At 30.9% G+C, this 17,612-nt stretch overlaps 2 protein-coding genes across 2 annotated transcripts; one reads left to right on the top strand and one right to left on the bottom strand.

Moving 5' to 3' along the window:
- The first annotated feature begins 3,877 nt into the window (after positions 1–3,877).
- On the top strand, positions 3,878–14,147 carry LOC118041806 (aspartate aminotransferase, mitochondrial). The gene is given in 11 exon segments (XM_035049302.2): positions 3,878–4,199; positions 4,492–4,577; positions 10,302–10,344; positions 10,346–10,512; positions 10,649–10,754; positions 10,935–11,039; positions 11,135–11,307; positions 12,490–12,649; positions 13,231–13,326; positions 13,451–13,545; positions 13,665–14,147. Coding segments are annotated over 11 exon segments (1,290 nt in total). The 5' UTR covers positions 3,878–4,013; the 3' UTR covers positions 13,738–14,147.
- Positions 14,148–15,721: 1,574 nt separating this feature from the next.
- On the bottom strand, positions 15,722–17,421 carry LOC118041807 (peroxidase P7). The gene is made up of 3 exons (XM_035049303.2): positions 17,103–17,421; positions 16,655–16,846; positions 15,722–16,461 (listed from the first exon to the last, which is right to left on the bottom strand). Exons 1-3 carry the CDS (start codon positions 17,310–17,312, stop codon positions 15,913–15,915), a joined length of 951 nt encoding a protein of 316 aa, XP_034905194.1. The 5' UTR covers positions 17,313–17,421; the 3' UTR covers positions 15,722–15,912.
- Positions 17,422–17,612: the final 191 nt, after the last annotated feature.

Raw genomic sequence — 17,612 nt, 5'->3', positions numbered from 1 at the left:
TAGTTAAATCTGCGACTCGAGTTATAAGACCAAGATAACCTCTTGAAAAGAAAATCAATTAAAAAATTAACATAAAAAACTCGGGTCAATCCGCAAAACTCATGACCTGGGTCATCAGACCGAGATAATCTCATATAAAAATAAAATAAAAAACATAACATAATTTATCTCGAGTTAACCTACCAAATTCGCGACTTTAGTCATGAGTTTAAGAAAACCTCATAAAAAGCATATCAAAACAAATTATAAAGCTCAACTCTTAATCACCTATACCAATCTAATGTTGAATGATGAAACTTTTAAAACTTTTAATAAAAAAATAACATAAAAATAAGCCAAGTCAACTAGGGTTAGCCAATTAAGCATTATTTCTAGGTAACGAGGCCGAGATAACCCAATTAAAGACAAACCAAAACAAATCATGAAATCTAATTCTCAATCAAACACAATATTCAATTATGAAAATAAAAAAAAATCAATTAAAAAAATTGAGTTAATTGGTTAACTAGCCAAAATTGTGATTAGGGTCATAAGACAAAGGGACAACCAAATAAAAAAAAAATCAAATGTTGGAGGACTCATGACCCAAATCATGAGATCAAGATAACCTCTTAAAAATAAAATAAAAAAGAGTCGATTTAACTAGAGTTAAAATGCAAAATCAAGGATTTTAATCATGAGACCAAGATATCTCATAGAAAAACATATCAAAACAGATAATAAAATTTTAATTCCAAACTGATCTAATGTTGAATAATAAAATCAGAAAAAACTTTAATAAAAAAAAAAAACGGCCCGAATTTACTAGGATTAAGCCTTAAGCATTATTTGCAAGTCATGAAGCTGAAGTAACATAATAGAAAGTAAACAAAATAAATCATAAAATTTAATTTCCAACAAACCTAATATTAAATTATGAAATTAAAAAATATATTAATTAAAAAAAAGTCGATTGAATTAACCTGCTTAAAATGATATGTGTATGAAAGTATAATAAAATAAAAAACAAATTTAACATTAAAAAATGGGATTAAAAAAAACAAAAATTATTTTAATAAATAATATTAAAAAAAAAAAATTATTTTAATAAATAATATTTTATGAAGAAGCGGCACAGACGATACAGTAAAACCACCTCAGTACGCTTATGCTACTCGCTTGTGATATATTCTTGCTTCTTTTCGCGAGGAAACGAACTTATTTGGGAAAATAGAAGACATGGGGGAGTACAAGGAAGCACTTTTTGGCTCCAGGATTGATCCTTATTGCCACTCTCCTTATTCAGATTTTACTTTCTTGTTAATTTCGACCAAGTGACATAAAGCGGTGCTTATCGACAAAAAGTGTTACATATATACCTCGCGGGTACTATTTTATTTAGATTATAAACTATATCATTAGCTTGTGTGATACGGATCAATTTTTTTAAAAAAAAAAATATTAAGTTGCTAATATTTTTTCTAATAGAATAAAGAATTTAGACTTGTGAAAATTAATTTAATGTAACTCATTATCTTAACAGGGTCTAAAAATAAACTAAATAACCAATAAAAATATAGTTTGAATCAAGATAATTATTTAAGATGAGATTTTTTTTAATAATATTGAAGATAACAACATATTAGATTGATTTGAATCAACGCGAGGTAACCTGTCAAATCCTTATCAAGTCATGGGATTATATAACTCTAGAAAAGCAAGTCAAATCAAATTACAAAACTTAATTTCTAATAAATTTAATGTTGAAAGATGAACTAAAAAAATCAATTAAAAAAATGATCCAAAAAAATAACTCGATTCAATTCAAGTTAACCTACTAAATCCATGACCCAAGTCATGAGACTAGGATAACTCAATAAAAAGCAAATTAAAACAAATTATAAAATTCAATTCTCAATCAACTCAGTGTTTAAGAATAAAATTAAAAAAAATTAAAAAAAAACACAAAAAAAACTACTCAAGTCAATCAGGGTTAACCCATCAAACTATGACTCGAGTCATGAAATGAGGTTAATCTCATGGAAAGCAACTGAAAATAAATCACAAATCTTAATTCTCAATCAATCTAATATTGAAAAATAAATTTTAAAAAAAAATAATTAGAAAAAGAAGAAAAAAAACTCGAATTAACTGAGTTAAGTTATTAAACTTGAGATTCAAGTCATGAGTTTGGGATAAAAAAAAAAATTAAAAAAAAATTATTAAATTCAATTTTTAATAAATCTAATTTTAAAGGAAGAAAAAAACATAAATTAAAAAAATATATACTATTCAAGTGAATAGTGTTATGTGAAGAGAAATATAGTAGAAACCCTCCTTTATGTTTTTTTTTATAAAATTAAAGCTCCATTATCAATTAACTTAGTGTTTAGGGATAAAATAAAAAAAAAAAAAAAAAACAACTCAAGTCAACCAAGATTACTCATCAAACCTATGATTCAAGTCATGAAATGAGGATAACCACATAGAACATATTCGAAATAAATCACAAAGTTTAATTCTCAATCATCATAATGTTGAAAATAAAATTAAAAAAAAAATTAAAAAAAAAGATAAAAAAACTTAAGGGTCCGACTGAAGTTAATTTGTTAAATTTGAGATTTGGCTCATGAATCTGGATAATTTTATAAAAATTAAATAAAAAAATTATAAATTCAATCTTCAATAAATTAATTTTGAAAGAAAAAAACATAAATTAAAAAATATATATTATTTAAGTGAATAGTGTTATGTAAGGAGAGGTATAATAAAAACCCCTCTTCCTTTGTTTTTTTATTAATAATATGAAATGCCATAATTTTTTTGCGTTTTTATTTTTATCTTATATTAATTTTGGTTGGAGATGACACACAAGTTCTGGCCACATAAAAAGTTTGGACATTCACACCCTAAGTTAGGCTACACGATATAATATCTAGCCAACATATATAGAGGCTACACTTAATGTTCACTCCCTATAAAATTATTTTATTATTTATTTATTAATTTAAACATGAAAGTATTGTATGTATCGAGGACTTGCTATTTTAAACCAATATCTAGCCACCTAGTTAAGCCCATCGAGCACATAACCCAACAACCCCAAACACAGTTATGAAAAATCTAATTTATTTCTAAAGTTTTTTCACAATTTTATTCCGTTATATTTTTATCTTTTTGTTTTTAAGAATACCATAATACGAGATTATAACTTAACTAATTAGATTTAAATTTATTTTTGTAGAGAATTATTAATTTAAGTTATTTAAATAATTATTAAATTTTAAAATTTATAAAATTAATTAAAATACACGCAAGTTTGAAACCACATTAAATATTTTTTTAAAAAAAAACAATACCAAGGCATATTCATAAAACAAGAAAAATAATAATCTCAGCAAATCCTATCACATCATGAAATGGAGAATAAACGTGTACAACTTGCCTTTCCCTTTCCTTTCATTAAAAAAATATTAAATTAATAGTTTTAGTATTTTTTAATAATTTTAATATATTAACATTAAAAATTAAAAAAATATTATTTTAATATATTTTAATGAAAAAGGCATTATATACCAAAACATTAAACATATGCTCCATGATCTTCCGTTGTAGTTAGATTTTGCTCCTTGGATTTTTTTTTTTTTTTTTGATGTGATAATGATAAAGACAGATCTGTTGATGGACCGTTAATGATGTGACAGAAAAAGAAACAAAAATAAGGATAAATATTCCAGAAATGATAAAATAGCAATTCTGAAAAAGCTAAAGGTCTCATTTGTCTTTGCAGCGAGTGCCCGTGTTTTTTTTTTTTTTAAATGTTTTTAATAAATAAAAAATATTATTTTAATATATTTCAGAATTAAAAACTCTTTAAAAACACGAGTCCGTTCTCACGCAGTTCAAGGTAAGCGTAACCATCTAGGCAACTTGTCTACCTACCTGCACTCCTTTCATTTCACCATTTAAATTTGGCAACCACTTGATAACCAGCAGCAGCTGCAGGATCGAAGAGATCCAAAGATCGAGAGAAAATGGCAGGGTTTGGAAAAGCGATGGCTTGTCGCCAGCATGTGCGAATGAGATTAGGAACGAGATTCATGTCTTCTTCTTCGTCGTCATGGTGGCAAAGCGTTGAGCCTGCTCCCAAGGATCCTATTCTTGGTGTAACGGAAGCTTTTCTCGCCGATCCCAGTCCTGACAAAGTCAATGTTGGAGTTGTTAGTACTTTCGTTTCCTTTCTTTTCTTTCTTCTCTGTTGGATTGGATTGAATCGGATTTTTTTTTTTTTGAAGTATTCGTTTTCACTGAATCTGAAATGAGAAATATTAGATTTATAGATGATTTTATATCTTGTTTTCCTCTTAACTCAGATTGAAGCTGAAATTTGTTGCGTGTTTTAATTTATGGAGTATTCTATCTAATTATTTGGATTGGTAGTAGAAGAAGGAGATTGATTGATATGCGTTATTAAATGAAAGATTTAATTTGATGATGGTGATGGTGATAAAGGGTGCGTATCGAGATGACAATGGAAAACCAGTTGTTCTCCAATGCGTCAGAGAAGCTGAGAGGAGGATCGCCGGCAACTTGAACATGTGAGTCATTTAATTTTTAATATTAATGAATTTTTACTCTTAGTTAATAGTTTATATTTGTCTATTTTGCGTTATTTTCTATAATTGAGATTCTATTCTGGTAATTATTCAAATATATATGCGCTGCTGGTCCATGGCCACATGCAATAGGAGGCACCAATCGAAGGCCAGTAGGCCACTTCTTTTTAGTCGCCCATCTTTAACTTTATTCCTCTCGTCGTGCTTTCAGTGTCAGATATAAAGAACAGTTCTCTTTTCCATTTAGGAAAAAAAGTACGGTTTCCTATGCTAATTTCGTAAGCCATCTACACTTTTACACTAGAGTTTTGAAATCCTGGTATTTTGTTGAAATTTTTTAAAAAATATATTTAAATATATTTAAATAATATTTTTTTGTTTTTTTAAATTTATTTTTATTAGTATATTAAAAAGATCTAAAAATAAAAAAAATAATTTAAATCTAATAAAAAATGAAAAAAATTTCAAAAACAAAATTAAACGCAATATCAAACAAAAACAAGATTTAAATCAGCAAAATGACCGGATGATTCAATTTGGTTTGTTTAATGAAAATGAAAAAAAAAAAGGTTGGATTTTCTTCTTCTTTTTTTTTTGGTGTAGATGATGTCACTATAAACAAGAATACCCGAATCTATTTCTATCAAATATGAAATGTTGGAAACACTTTTAATACTCTATTTGGAATGCGGCTGCATTATCTTAAATTTAAAAAAATTTATTAGATTTTTTTTTTATGTTTTTATTATTTTGATGTATTGATATCAAAAATAATTTTTAAAAATAAAAATAAATATTATTTTAATATATTTTAAAAAAAATATTTTAAACCACAATTATTACCTTAATCTCACAACACACGGGTTAAACTTCAGCACACAACTTCAAAAAAAAAAAAGAAGAAGAAGGTAAAAGCTCCCTTTTCTGCTAGTGTATTTAACTTTTCTTGTTTACTGAAAGGATTGTTTTATCACTGAATTTTTTACTCATTCTCGAACATTTGGTCCCATGTAACCAACTTTTTCTTCTATATGTATTAGTTAGTTACCTTTCTCACTATTTAACACAAATTCATAACAATGAAGAAATATGATCAGTACAATATAAAACCGAAGTTTCGAGAATTTAAATGGTTTTGATAATTTCATGAAACTTTAGAAGTTCATGAAATTATTTATATATACAGAATTTGTTGTATAAAATAATTTTTATCTTACTCTTTAATAAACTTATTAATAAAATGTCATTTATTTTCCAAAATTATCGATTGTTTTCTAAAAAAGTTGCTTCTTCTGCAACATCAAGTTTAGTTTGCAGTATTTATTTTCATTTCTTAAGTTCAAATTAGTTTGGCTTTTAATTAATTAAAGTATTTAAAATATTAAATTCTATTGAGATACATCAAGCACACTATGGTCAACTCATAAAATAGAAATAAAAATACAGTGGGAAAGGCACCATTTTTTTTTATCTATCATGTGACTAACTTTGGTCAGATCAAGTGGAATTTGGTGGGTTTTTCATCACCCGAATTATTTAGATGTTGAAACTCACTATTTATCTATAGAAATAAAAACAAAAGCTATTAAAAGGGAGGATGACTTTTGACTTGGGCCCTTAAATGTCGCAAATTCTTTGGGCTGTTTAGATACCGGAATAGCAAACTAGAATATTAATGGAGGAAATGGAATGAATATAAGGATTAGAATATCATTTTAATTTCAATGATATGTTTGAAAAAGTATCTCGAAATGAAATGAATTCAAAAAACTTTTTTACTGTTTTTTTTAAGATGAAGAGGAATAAAGATTAAAATCAAATCCATCAAGTGGATAGCTAGTATTTATACTAGTCGTCATCGTGATTATAGTTGTCATGACCTCTGTTGCACCACTTCCGCGCTGTAGGTTGTAATTTTTTTTTACAAAAATATATCAGGTATAAAGGTTATTTTGATGTGTTTTTTATATCAGAAATATTATTTAAAATAATATTTTATTTTGAAAAATAAAGTTCATATGTGTGTGAGAACTAGAATAATATCCTGAAAATCAAACATGAACAAATTTTTTTAAAAAATTCTTATATTAAAAATATGTACAAAACCCGTGATTTGGGCCATGAGACGAGATAAATACATAAAAAAAATTGAAGATAATCACAAAAACAATATTTAAAAAAAACTTAATACAAATGATAAGTTTGTACGAATTTGAATCCAAATCAAATATTAAAAGATAAAACTAAAAAAAATCAATGTAAAAAAGTAATACACTTGAAAGAAGTGCAATGATGATGATAGTGATTACATCAGGTTGTATTCAAAAAATGCATGCAAAACTCGTGATTTAAGTTATGAAATCCGAGATAATATATAGAAAAAGAAATTGAAGATAATCACCAAAACATTTTTAAAAAAACTAAATGCAGAACGATAAGTTGTACGAATCTAATCCTAACAAATCAAATATTATAAGATAAATTTTTTTTAAAAAAAAAAAAAATGTAAAAAAATAAATACATTGAAAAAAGTTGCAATGATGATACTGATGAATTACATCATATTGTAGTTCACATCATAGTGGATATATGTTTTAAAACCTTCGTATAGTTTATCACAAAATAACTATTATAGGGTCCCATCATAACTGTGGTGGTCATGGTGGAGATGGTGAGAATAGTAGACGTGGAGCATTATTATAATGTAACTTTTTTGAAAAGAAAGGAAAAAATTATTATCGCCACCATGGCACTACCATTGCCAATGACATGGTTGAAATGTTAGTTGTAATAACAATAATACTTTTATTATTTTTTGAAAAAAGTTATATCATTAGTAAGATATTGATCTTTCATTTTTATTTATACTTTTCATTCCTTTCAATCAAATACTCTTGCTCTCGTTTCCAATATTTCATTCATGGTTGTCAAACTATTTCTCAACGTATTAACAAGTCTCTTTTACTCCATTTTCTTACAAGCTTTACCAGCAATGTTCCAATTAAATTAAGCTCTAGTTTTGTAGAATTAATTCAGATAGCTCTCACTCTATACAAAATAGAAGTTTTTGTTTTGTCTATGGTAAAAAAAGGGTTTTCTCTTTTATTATTTATTGTAATCTCATTCAGTCGCGCTGATACTTTTGATTTAGAATAATTTATTATTTGCTGCCATTATTTTAGTCTAACTACTAGAGATATGGACGTAGGATTTAGCTTAGCATGAATCTTGCCATTTATCAAGGATTAATGCACATATTGGATGTATTAGATGATGGATTTTGTACGATTAATCAGTCTTTGGAACTTGGTTATTATAATTTTGTACACCCCTTATGATTTAGATACCCGTCGTGTTTAAATTGAAGAAAATATGGAGGATGTTTGCAAAAGTTTTGCAATATCCTTAATTTTGTTTTTCTAATTTTATTATCTTTATTTCTTTTTAAGTGTTTTGTAATTAACCATGCAGTCCAAGCAATGATCCACCGCCGACTCAACAATGTAATTGCTTGACTTAATTGATGATTGGATCAAGTTCAAAATTTTTACAGCCTGGACAACTGGTCCCTCTTTGCTATTAAAACTTTGAAATACCTAAATTGAAAATTAAAAATAAACATTAAATTTAAAGAAAACCAGAATTTTTAGTTCAAGTACTAATTGTACTTTGACTTAAAGCTCAAGGGAGGGTCAACTTTTTTGTGTTTCAAGTAATTAAAATACAAAACATTATAATTATAAATAAAAAAAAAAAAACTAAAAGTGCATAGACATCTACCGTACTGCCACTATTAATACAGAGACAAAACACATTGTGTATTGCACTATTCATCTACAATACAAATTTTACTATTCATGCAGGGTCAATTTTTTATGTGTTTGATCTTGTAGTTTTAGATGTTTACATTTCTCAATCAATAAAATTTTATTTTTCTCATGTTTTTAACTTGAAGTTTGAGAAAGGAAGAGAGAAAGTTTTCCGAAAAGGAGATGAATGAGAATAACTTTTAGCTAACTTTAAAAAATATTGATCTTGGTGTGATTGTTTTGTCTTGAAAAAATAGAGTTCTATGAAGGTTGGTTCGAGTCTTGAATCATGTTTGGAAAATGTATATTGAAATTTAGGAAGTTTGTTTTGATTTGGTTTAATTTTGAGTTTTTAGACTAATTTGAGCATATTATGGAATTAAAAATGGGGTTATTGAAGTTTTTAAAATGTTTTTTTTTTTTTTTTTGCTATTAGGTGAAAGCATGTTGAAATTTAGGTTTGAGGTTTCAAATAACCCAGATCTTGATTTTGTGACGGGAATTTGTTTTATTGGAGGACCTGTCTAGGCAAAAGATGTGTCATCTTTTTTTATTTTTATTTAAAAAAAAAAAAAAAAACTTAGGGGAACTAACATGTCAACTTAGTTTTAAAATAGAAAAAAGGAATGCGAGCCTAACCTTTTTGTTTTAAAGCTAAGTGCTTGAGCCTGGGTTTGATTCTTTTGGCTATTCACCATTCTCTTTTGTTTAATTGTTATATATATTTAAAATAAATATCTCCTTAAATAAAAATTATTAATATAGTATTTAAAAATCAATCATATTATATCATAATTTTCAGACAATATTTAATAATTAAAAAATTACTTTATGAATATTATATATGAACCTTATAACATGTAGATTGTTAAGGATCTCTTCTTAACAAACAATTGACAATTGTTTAGAAGAAAATTGAGGAAGAATTAGAAGAAAATTGAGAGAGATAGAGAATTAACAGTAATACAATCATTCAATGTTATTCATTGCCTTGCAAGTTCTTTATTTCAAACTTATATACAATGATATGTAGGCTTGTAACTAACTCTACTAACTTAATTAACTAACATTTTACTGCTTTAACTAACCATTAACAGTTTGAACCAACAACAACTAGCTCTAACTGTCTTTACGTGCTCAAATCTCATGCTGTTGCACAATAACTGTTGCTGCTTCTTACTGCCTCTGCATTTCTTGCATTATCACATGCCAATTTCTTCTTTCTTGGCTACTAAGCAACATTGATCTTTTAAGCTCATAAAATAGACTCTTTTATTTTAAGAAATTGCTCTAAAAATATTTATTTTGCTATTTTTTATTATAATTTTTTTTTATTTTTAAAAGTATTTATTCTTTTCTTATCATTTAGCTGCTTAAAAGTATAAAAGCATTTTTTTTTATCAGAACTTGCTTTTCAAATATTTATGATGTTGATAAAAAAATATTTCTTTTGGTCACTAAAAAGAAATATATGAATAAGAAATGAGAATTTTACTAAAGAATTTTTTTTTTTCCAGAATCAAAGTTGTTGGATTTCTTTAATGAATATTTATTTTGATCGTTGCATGATTAAATAAAAAGATTTGTCAAAAGGGCATCGTGGCATAGTGCAGGGCTAATATAAACCAAAAAACTATAAAAGTGCATTCTTCCAAGATTTGGCAATTTTTTGTTGCTGTCCACCATGATTACTAGAAGTTTGAGAACATGCTTGTTTGTGGTTCCATCTTTCATTGGCAGTTCTGTTTTAAAAGTTTTTTTCCCCTGTTGTCTAAAAATTTGTTAGTGTTCTTTTACAGAACAAAACAGTTTTAAGGTCCTATCAAAGGTCGGTCATTGTTTAGTTTTCTTATCATTTTGACTGATTATTGATCATATATTTTTGCTTGTTGGATAGGGAGTATCTTCCCATGGGAGGGAGTGTGAAAATGGTGGAAGAAAACAACTGAAGTTTGGGCATATGGAGAGAATTCTGAGTTCATTAAAGACAAAAGGATAGCAGCAGTGCAATCTCTATCTGGTACCGGTGCATGTAGACTTTTCGCAGATTTTCAGAAGCGCTTTCGTCCTGATTCCCAGATCTACATACCGGTCCCGACATGGGCCAAGTTAGTGTTCTTTACGTTGTTATTATTATGGCAATGGACTAGAATGAGCCATAAAGTTAAAAAATTGTTTTCCAGCTCTTTTTTTTTTTACTTTTTAATTGCTTAGTTACGGACTTCTAACATGAGACTTAAACAGCCATCATAACATTTGGAGAGATGCTCAGGTCCCTCAAAGGACCTATCATTACTATCATCCAGAATCTAAGGGTTTAGATTTTTCTGCCCTGATGGATGACATTAAGGTGTGTGAGGCAGATTTTGGTCTTTGGACTGTGTTAAACATGTTATTTTTCCTTCCCCGTTGTTAACATGTTCTGTTTCAGTCCCCTGCTTATTGCATAGGTGACTAGTAATGAGGATCATTACTATTCACCTCTTTTTTTGTTATGTGAATTGAATATTCACATTAATCCTCTTCGCAGAATGCTCCCAATGGCTCATTCTTTCTACTTCATGCCTGTGCTCATAATCCTACAGGAGTTGATCCATCAGAAGAACAATGGAGAGAGATCTCACACCAATTCAAGGTAAATACTTTCTTGCCTTTTTGCTCATTGATTTTCCTCTCCTGTCCCCCCCTCCCTCCCTGTTCTTTTGACATCAAGCATCATGTAATTTTCAGGTTAAAGGTCATTTTGCCTTCTTTGATATGGCTTATCAAGGTTTTGCTAGTGGTGATCCAGACAGAGATGCAAAGTCCATCAGGATTTTTCTCCAGGACGGTCATCATATTGGTATTTCCCAATCATATGCAAAAAATATGGGACTCTATGGCCAGAGAGTAGGATGCCTCAGGTATTTTGTTCCTACCATCTGAATACATGCATTAGGTGCTGCTGCAGCAACTGTTTTTCCTCTTCTATTCTTTTTTTTTTGGACAAATATTTTTAATGTTTTGATGGGGCTATTAACTGGTTCCTTTTCAAGATGCGTTTAGGTAGATGTTTGAAAGCCAATGAGCTTGTAGCTCAACTGACACTCATGCCCCCCCTCCTAAGAGGTCTCAAGTTGGATCCCTTTGTAATGAAAAATAAAACAAGAAAGGGCTAAGGGAGGCGCCTTTTACCTATGTAAACAAGAGCTCATGGCTAATCTATCAAAAGATAATGGAACATTACAAATTATAACATAAAAACTGAGGGTCGTTGCACAAAAGCAGAGGAATTTATAACATTAACTGCATATTTGTCTGACTTTTGCATGTTTCCAGGAGTTAGCAGGATTTTGTACATGATCTTTTAGTATGAAGTGTTTGAAAACTATCCATGTTTCTTATGAAATCAATTGTAGCATCCTGCCTAAAAGATAATGTATTGGTTGCCTATCTCTGATGAATGTCATGATCCCAGATTTGTGGGATTATCTATCGAAAGCCTTGTTTAATAACAAAGAAGGGTTTTCCTAAATCCCATAACCTCAGCTCCCTGTCATGTGTATAGATGGTTGAGGGACACCTGACCCGCTGTTACTATTGTTATTTGTGTAGCCTTTTTTTCTGGAAAAGCTTTAGTATCTGGCTCAAACAATCATATATTCAAATTTAGGTTCTCTGATCCACAATTGTTAATTTCTATTGAGATTAATTTATTTTCTTTGAAAAATGGTTTCTTCCTATTTCTCGTGTAGTTTATGGCTATAAAAGTGGGATTGATATACAACATTCACAATCGAAGGTCTCTGCTGTTGTGTCTCTACTACAGATAATGAATTGTACAAATTCTAAGTTATCTGTCCATTCCTTGAGTATGTAGGACTTCATGCATGAAACAAACCAAAGTGCAAGTCAAACCACTAGATTTGCGACAAGCAAAAAACAATTGTGCCATTATAACATGAGAGATGTTTATGTTGATATTCAGATAAATTTTAGAGTTTTTTGTTCTCTAGGTGAAACAGATGAAGCTTTTTTGAAAGTGGTTCAGAGGCAAGGGTTCTCTCATACATCTTAAGGTTAATCCTGTTAAATGTTGCCTGCAGTGTGCTTTGTGAAGATGCGAAACAAGCGGTGGCTGTAAAGAGTCAACTGCAGCAGCTTGCTAGACCCATGTACAGCAATCCTCCTGTTCACGGTGCACTTGTTGTGTCAACTATCCTTGGGGATCCAGAGTTGAAGAAGTTGTGGCTCAAGGAAGTGAAGGTAATTTTATTTTCACTGGATACCCCCCCCCTCCCCCCATCATATTGTTTCATTTCATTATAGCATGGTGGTATTTTTAAACTTTGCATGCGCATGAGGAATGTCTGCATCTGAGATCTATTTTTAAACTTTTCATTCCCCCCATCATATGTTTGCATGTGCATGAGGAATGCGCATGAGGAATGTCTGCATCTGAGATCTACTTGTGCATTAAAGATAACGATCCAGCCATGGAGTAAAAATTTTAGAATGCACCAATTCTTTCATCGATATAATGCTGAATGATTATTTGTTCACGCCTCACCTGCAACTTGATGCTAAGATTCTTCATGGCTGCCAAAGAGATGACTTTTGGCAGTGCAGCATCCATCTGTACTGATTTGTTTATATGCATCTGAGAGGAAATGCCTTGAAAGCCGGAAAACAGAAAAGAGGAAAAGGATTAAAAACCTAAACACACTTGGAAGAGAATTATCAGCCCCGCACTTCCATTTTAAAGATCACCTAAATTTTGTCATTACTTCTTTCTTATATTTTTGATAAAAAAGGAACCTGATTGTTACCAACAATATTCTGATCAGGTAATGGCTGATCGCATCATTGGAATGCGATCTGCGCTAAGAGAAAACCTTGAGAAATTGGGTTCACCTTTGTCATGGAAGCACATCACTGATCAGGTGTGCCAGAATTTCTAACTTAATTATCAATTTCTCCAAAACTTTATATTGGTAGTTCATTTTGATATTCATCTTGTTCTATTTGTTACTGGTATATACCAATCATTCTGCTTCTTGCGAACAGATTGGCATGTTTTGCTATAGTGGGATGACACCTGAACAAGTTGACCGATTGACAAAAGAATTTCATATCTATATGACCCGCAATGGTCGGATAAGGTTTGCTCTCATTCATGAATATCTTACACTAACATCTACTCCTGGTTATGCCTGGTCTTGATGTGTGTTGTGCATGCACGCGGATCTTTAAGTTTGCTAATATTCGGATGCATATGCAGCATGGCAGGCATTACTACCGGCAATGTTGGATATCTGGCAACTGCTATCAACGAGGTCACGAGCTCTGCGTAGGCTCATCGCTGAAGCAAAACCTCAAATCATCATTGAAGAGGTCATACTTACATAGTCAGAAGAGCAAATAAATTCCTAGTTTTTCTGCCCCATGCTATTTTGTGACCAGGGAGAGGACAATAAAACGGTCACTCCAAGGGTGGCTTAAGGTTTATACTGCGATGAGGTTCTCACAACAACTGTTGAGGAGACCAATGGTGGACAACATCAGGTCTGTAACGAAGCAACATTGAATTGCATATGATCTGTCTGTTACATTGATTTATGAAAAATTTACATATTTACAAGTTTTAGTTTTTACCAGACCGAATACCTTGGTGGTGATTAAACTTTAGAAACCGAGAGTACAGGGTTGACATGAAAATTATTTTAATAATAACAATCTTAAAGTTCAGGACACCTTAAATTCATCTGAGATAGCTGCGTGGTTTCTTTTTCGGGGAAACCTTGATTTTTTTCCCAAATTTGTATGACTGTTCTCAATAGCATCCCGATTCCCAAACCTAAATATTTTTTGTCTAGTGTGCATATTTTATGAATTAAAATGGCATCACCTTGAAGAAAATTTGACAAAAATATTGATGTGCATCAACAAAGAGATTTGATTTGAGAATATTTTGAAACATTTGGGGTCAAATTGATAACCTATGTAGGTGGAGGGCTCAATCGAGAATAAGAATACAAGTTTGGACTAATCGAGGTTTTCCCGGTCTTTTTTCGCTGTGCATCGTTGACGATATACATCATGTGGATTGAGCTCCAGAAGTTAGGGATATATACAGTGCAAATTGCATATTTAAAAGTTTTAAATTTTTTATTTATTTAAAGTATTTTTTTATATATATTTTTATATGTGGTGATGTTAAAAATAATTTTTAAAAAATAAAAAAAAATATATTTTAATATATTTTTAAATAAAAAAATACTTAAACCAAACTATCACTGCTATCAAACAAGGGTGAAAACGCTTCTCCCTTTTTCTGGGCCATGCACGGCATGGACTGTTTCAGTAGTAAGAAATTGAGCTGGAAACTGTTGTTTGTGCATCCTCTATAGTAACGAGCGGTAATTGTCATCCCGTTCGCAGAATATAGGGTGTTTGGGAGTGTGGTAGCGGTTGCTTTTTAAATAGTTTTTCGTGCCGTAAAAAATGCCAATAATGTTTTTTTTATTTTTTAAAAATTATTTTTGATATTAGCATATCAAAACGATCAGAAAGTACAAACCATATTTAATTTTAATAAAATAAAAATTGAAATTTTTCAAAAAACAGGTTGAACTGCAGTGCGAAACGGGCACGGACCATGGTCATATAAACAACTACTCCCCAGATAGTATTTTACATGGTGCAGCTTTTTACAAATAAAAAGGTAATCTTATATATTGTACGTATGGGAGTTTTGAAAGCATGAATCCCCACCTTATTTTTGCGGGAAACAAAATTCATTTTGAAAACAGTGCTTTCTATTTTTTTTTTCTTAAGAAAATTACGAAAGAAAAAACAATTGGTGTAAGACACCGAAGATTTAAATTTAGGAATTGATTATGGAGGGTTTTTAGAGTGGAATTGTGATTGTTTTTTTTAAGTGTTTTTTACATGGAAATTTTATTGAAATAATATTTTTTATATTAGCCTATTAAAACAATTAAAAAATATAAAAAAATATTTTATATAAAAAAAATTTAAATTTTTATAAAATATTATTTGAAACACAATTTAATTAATAAAGCACCATGACAGGGTGAGGAAGGTGGAAAACACATTTTCATATAGAAGCAGGACTTTTGTTTTAAAACGGTAATTTGAACTCCATTAATGACTATCTTTTAATTTGCATTTGATTAGAATTTTATAAAAAAAAAATAAATAAAATTAAAAGTACTTTTAAATAGAAAATTAGAAACATAATAAAAGAGTGATTTTCAAAATTTGAAGGCAAGATTTCAAAGACATCAAGTTTCTCATGGATTTGACTAGGTCTCATTTACTAAAGCACAATATAGCACTTGATTTTCATTGATGGATTGAGTACAAAAGCTTTTAAGGTTTACGATCATCAGAACCATGCCCGGGAGAGGATTTCAAGATCATGGACTTGGCTAGAGATCTTCACTTCAATAATGCAAACAAATTATTCAAACACATCTCAACAAAATTAAACAACGTAGATAGAATTAATTCACCACCCTGCAATTCCTTCTTATCTCTCCATTCGTCCCTGTAAGGGGGCTGATATTCCCCATCCTCACCATGGCAGCAGCAAAATCTCTAGCAAAGGTAGCGCCGTTTGTGCTGTAAGTCCTGACAAGTGCATCTTGAGAACCTCCGTTGAAGAGCTCCTGGTCTGAATGAAGCAAGCCACGGCGGGCCACCAGATTCGTGTAATAATTGTTATCAAATCTGGTTTGAGTGCCATCGAGTGGAGCTAAAGTGGCGTCACCACCAGAAGCAGGGCAGCTAGCCCTTCTAGTAGTGGCAAAGCTGGCATCAATGTTGGTGTCATTGTATATGCGGTTACGAAATGTGGTGCATCTGGCAAAGCCAATTGTGTGACCTCCAGAGAGCGCAGTCATGTCACCGGCACTCAAGCCTTTGGCAGAAAACATGGAGATTAGGGTCGCCAGGCTAGACGCCGGTGATGGGATTTGGCTGTTGGCTGCACTCTGGCTAGCTGTTCTTGCATCTCTCCGGCCAAGCGGCACTGTCCATGATGGTCCTCCTAGCTGCATGCGTGCATGCATTTGTGTATATAGTCAACCGAGAGAGAACGAATTTGTGCATACAGTTCACTTTCTTTAAGTAATCGGTGTTGAGAATTGAACTTTAATCGCTCAAAACCCCCAAAAAAGAAAAGAAAAAAGAAAAAGGAGTAGCATTGCTAGATAGAAAAGAGAAAACTTGATAAAAAAAACTAACCAGTACAACTCCATCTCGGGCTGCAAGTGCAAGGATATCTGCACAGGAAACTGTGGCATTGCAAGCTGCTTCTACCCGAGTTTTAATGGTGTCAATCACTTCAAAACCTCTAGCTGAATTTCTGTTGGGATTCGCATTCTTTTCACCCGTGAAGGTGGCAGTGTCATCCAGTAGTATAGATCCGTCGCATCCCTACAATAACAACACGAAATAATTAAAGAAAACAATTTAATTTTTCTTAATAATGATTTAATTTAATGAGAAAAAAAGTTAATATATATATATATATATAAGCAAGCTCGAAGACTAGCTAGAGAGCAGCTCATTGAACATTAGTCCCATTTTTACTCTTGGTGGGAATTAAATAATTAATCTCAAACGAGGAAAGCTAATTAAACAATTTATAAGGTAGTGAAGAAAGATATTAAATAAAAGAGAGATGCCACACATTCACGAAGCAGTCATGGAAGAACAGGCGGAGGATAGAGGCGGCAAGCCGAGGCTGGCCATTGACAGCCCCCGTCATTGCATTACGCACTATGGTTTGAAGATTAGGGCATGTCGAAGCATAAAAGGTGGCAGAAAGCTGTGCGCTGCAAAAGGAGGATGCTAGGAGCGGTACAAAACAGAGTGTAACAAAGAATTTAGCAGAGCCCATGACGAGCGAATAGAGCTTACTTGTAGCTGATGAGATTAGTTAACAAGCTAGCTAGCAAGGCTTATGTTACTGATATGGGGTGTGAGCATATGATGACTGGAGAGAGTTCCTTATATAGAGAGCAGTAAAGTGCGTGAACAGGTAGAAAAATCTACACACACATGCAGTCATAAGGAAAAAGAAATACAATATTCTATAATTTATATAGGACTTTAATTCCTAATTAACCCCATATGTGATCATCATACACACCGACTAGTAGAAAATGTGAGTTTTTTGCTTGGACCCATGAGATGGAAT

This window comes from Populus alba, chromosome 14 (genome assembly GCF_005239225.2).
Source record: "Populus alba chromosome 14, ASM523922v2, whole genome shotgun sequence".
Taxonomy (NCBI): Eukaryota; Viridiplantae; Streptophyta; class Magnoliopsida; order Malpighiales; family Salicaceae; genus Populus; species Populus alba.
The sequence above is the reverse complement of the archived record's forward strand: the minus strand, read 5'-3'. Positions and strand labels throughout refer to the sequence as shown.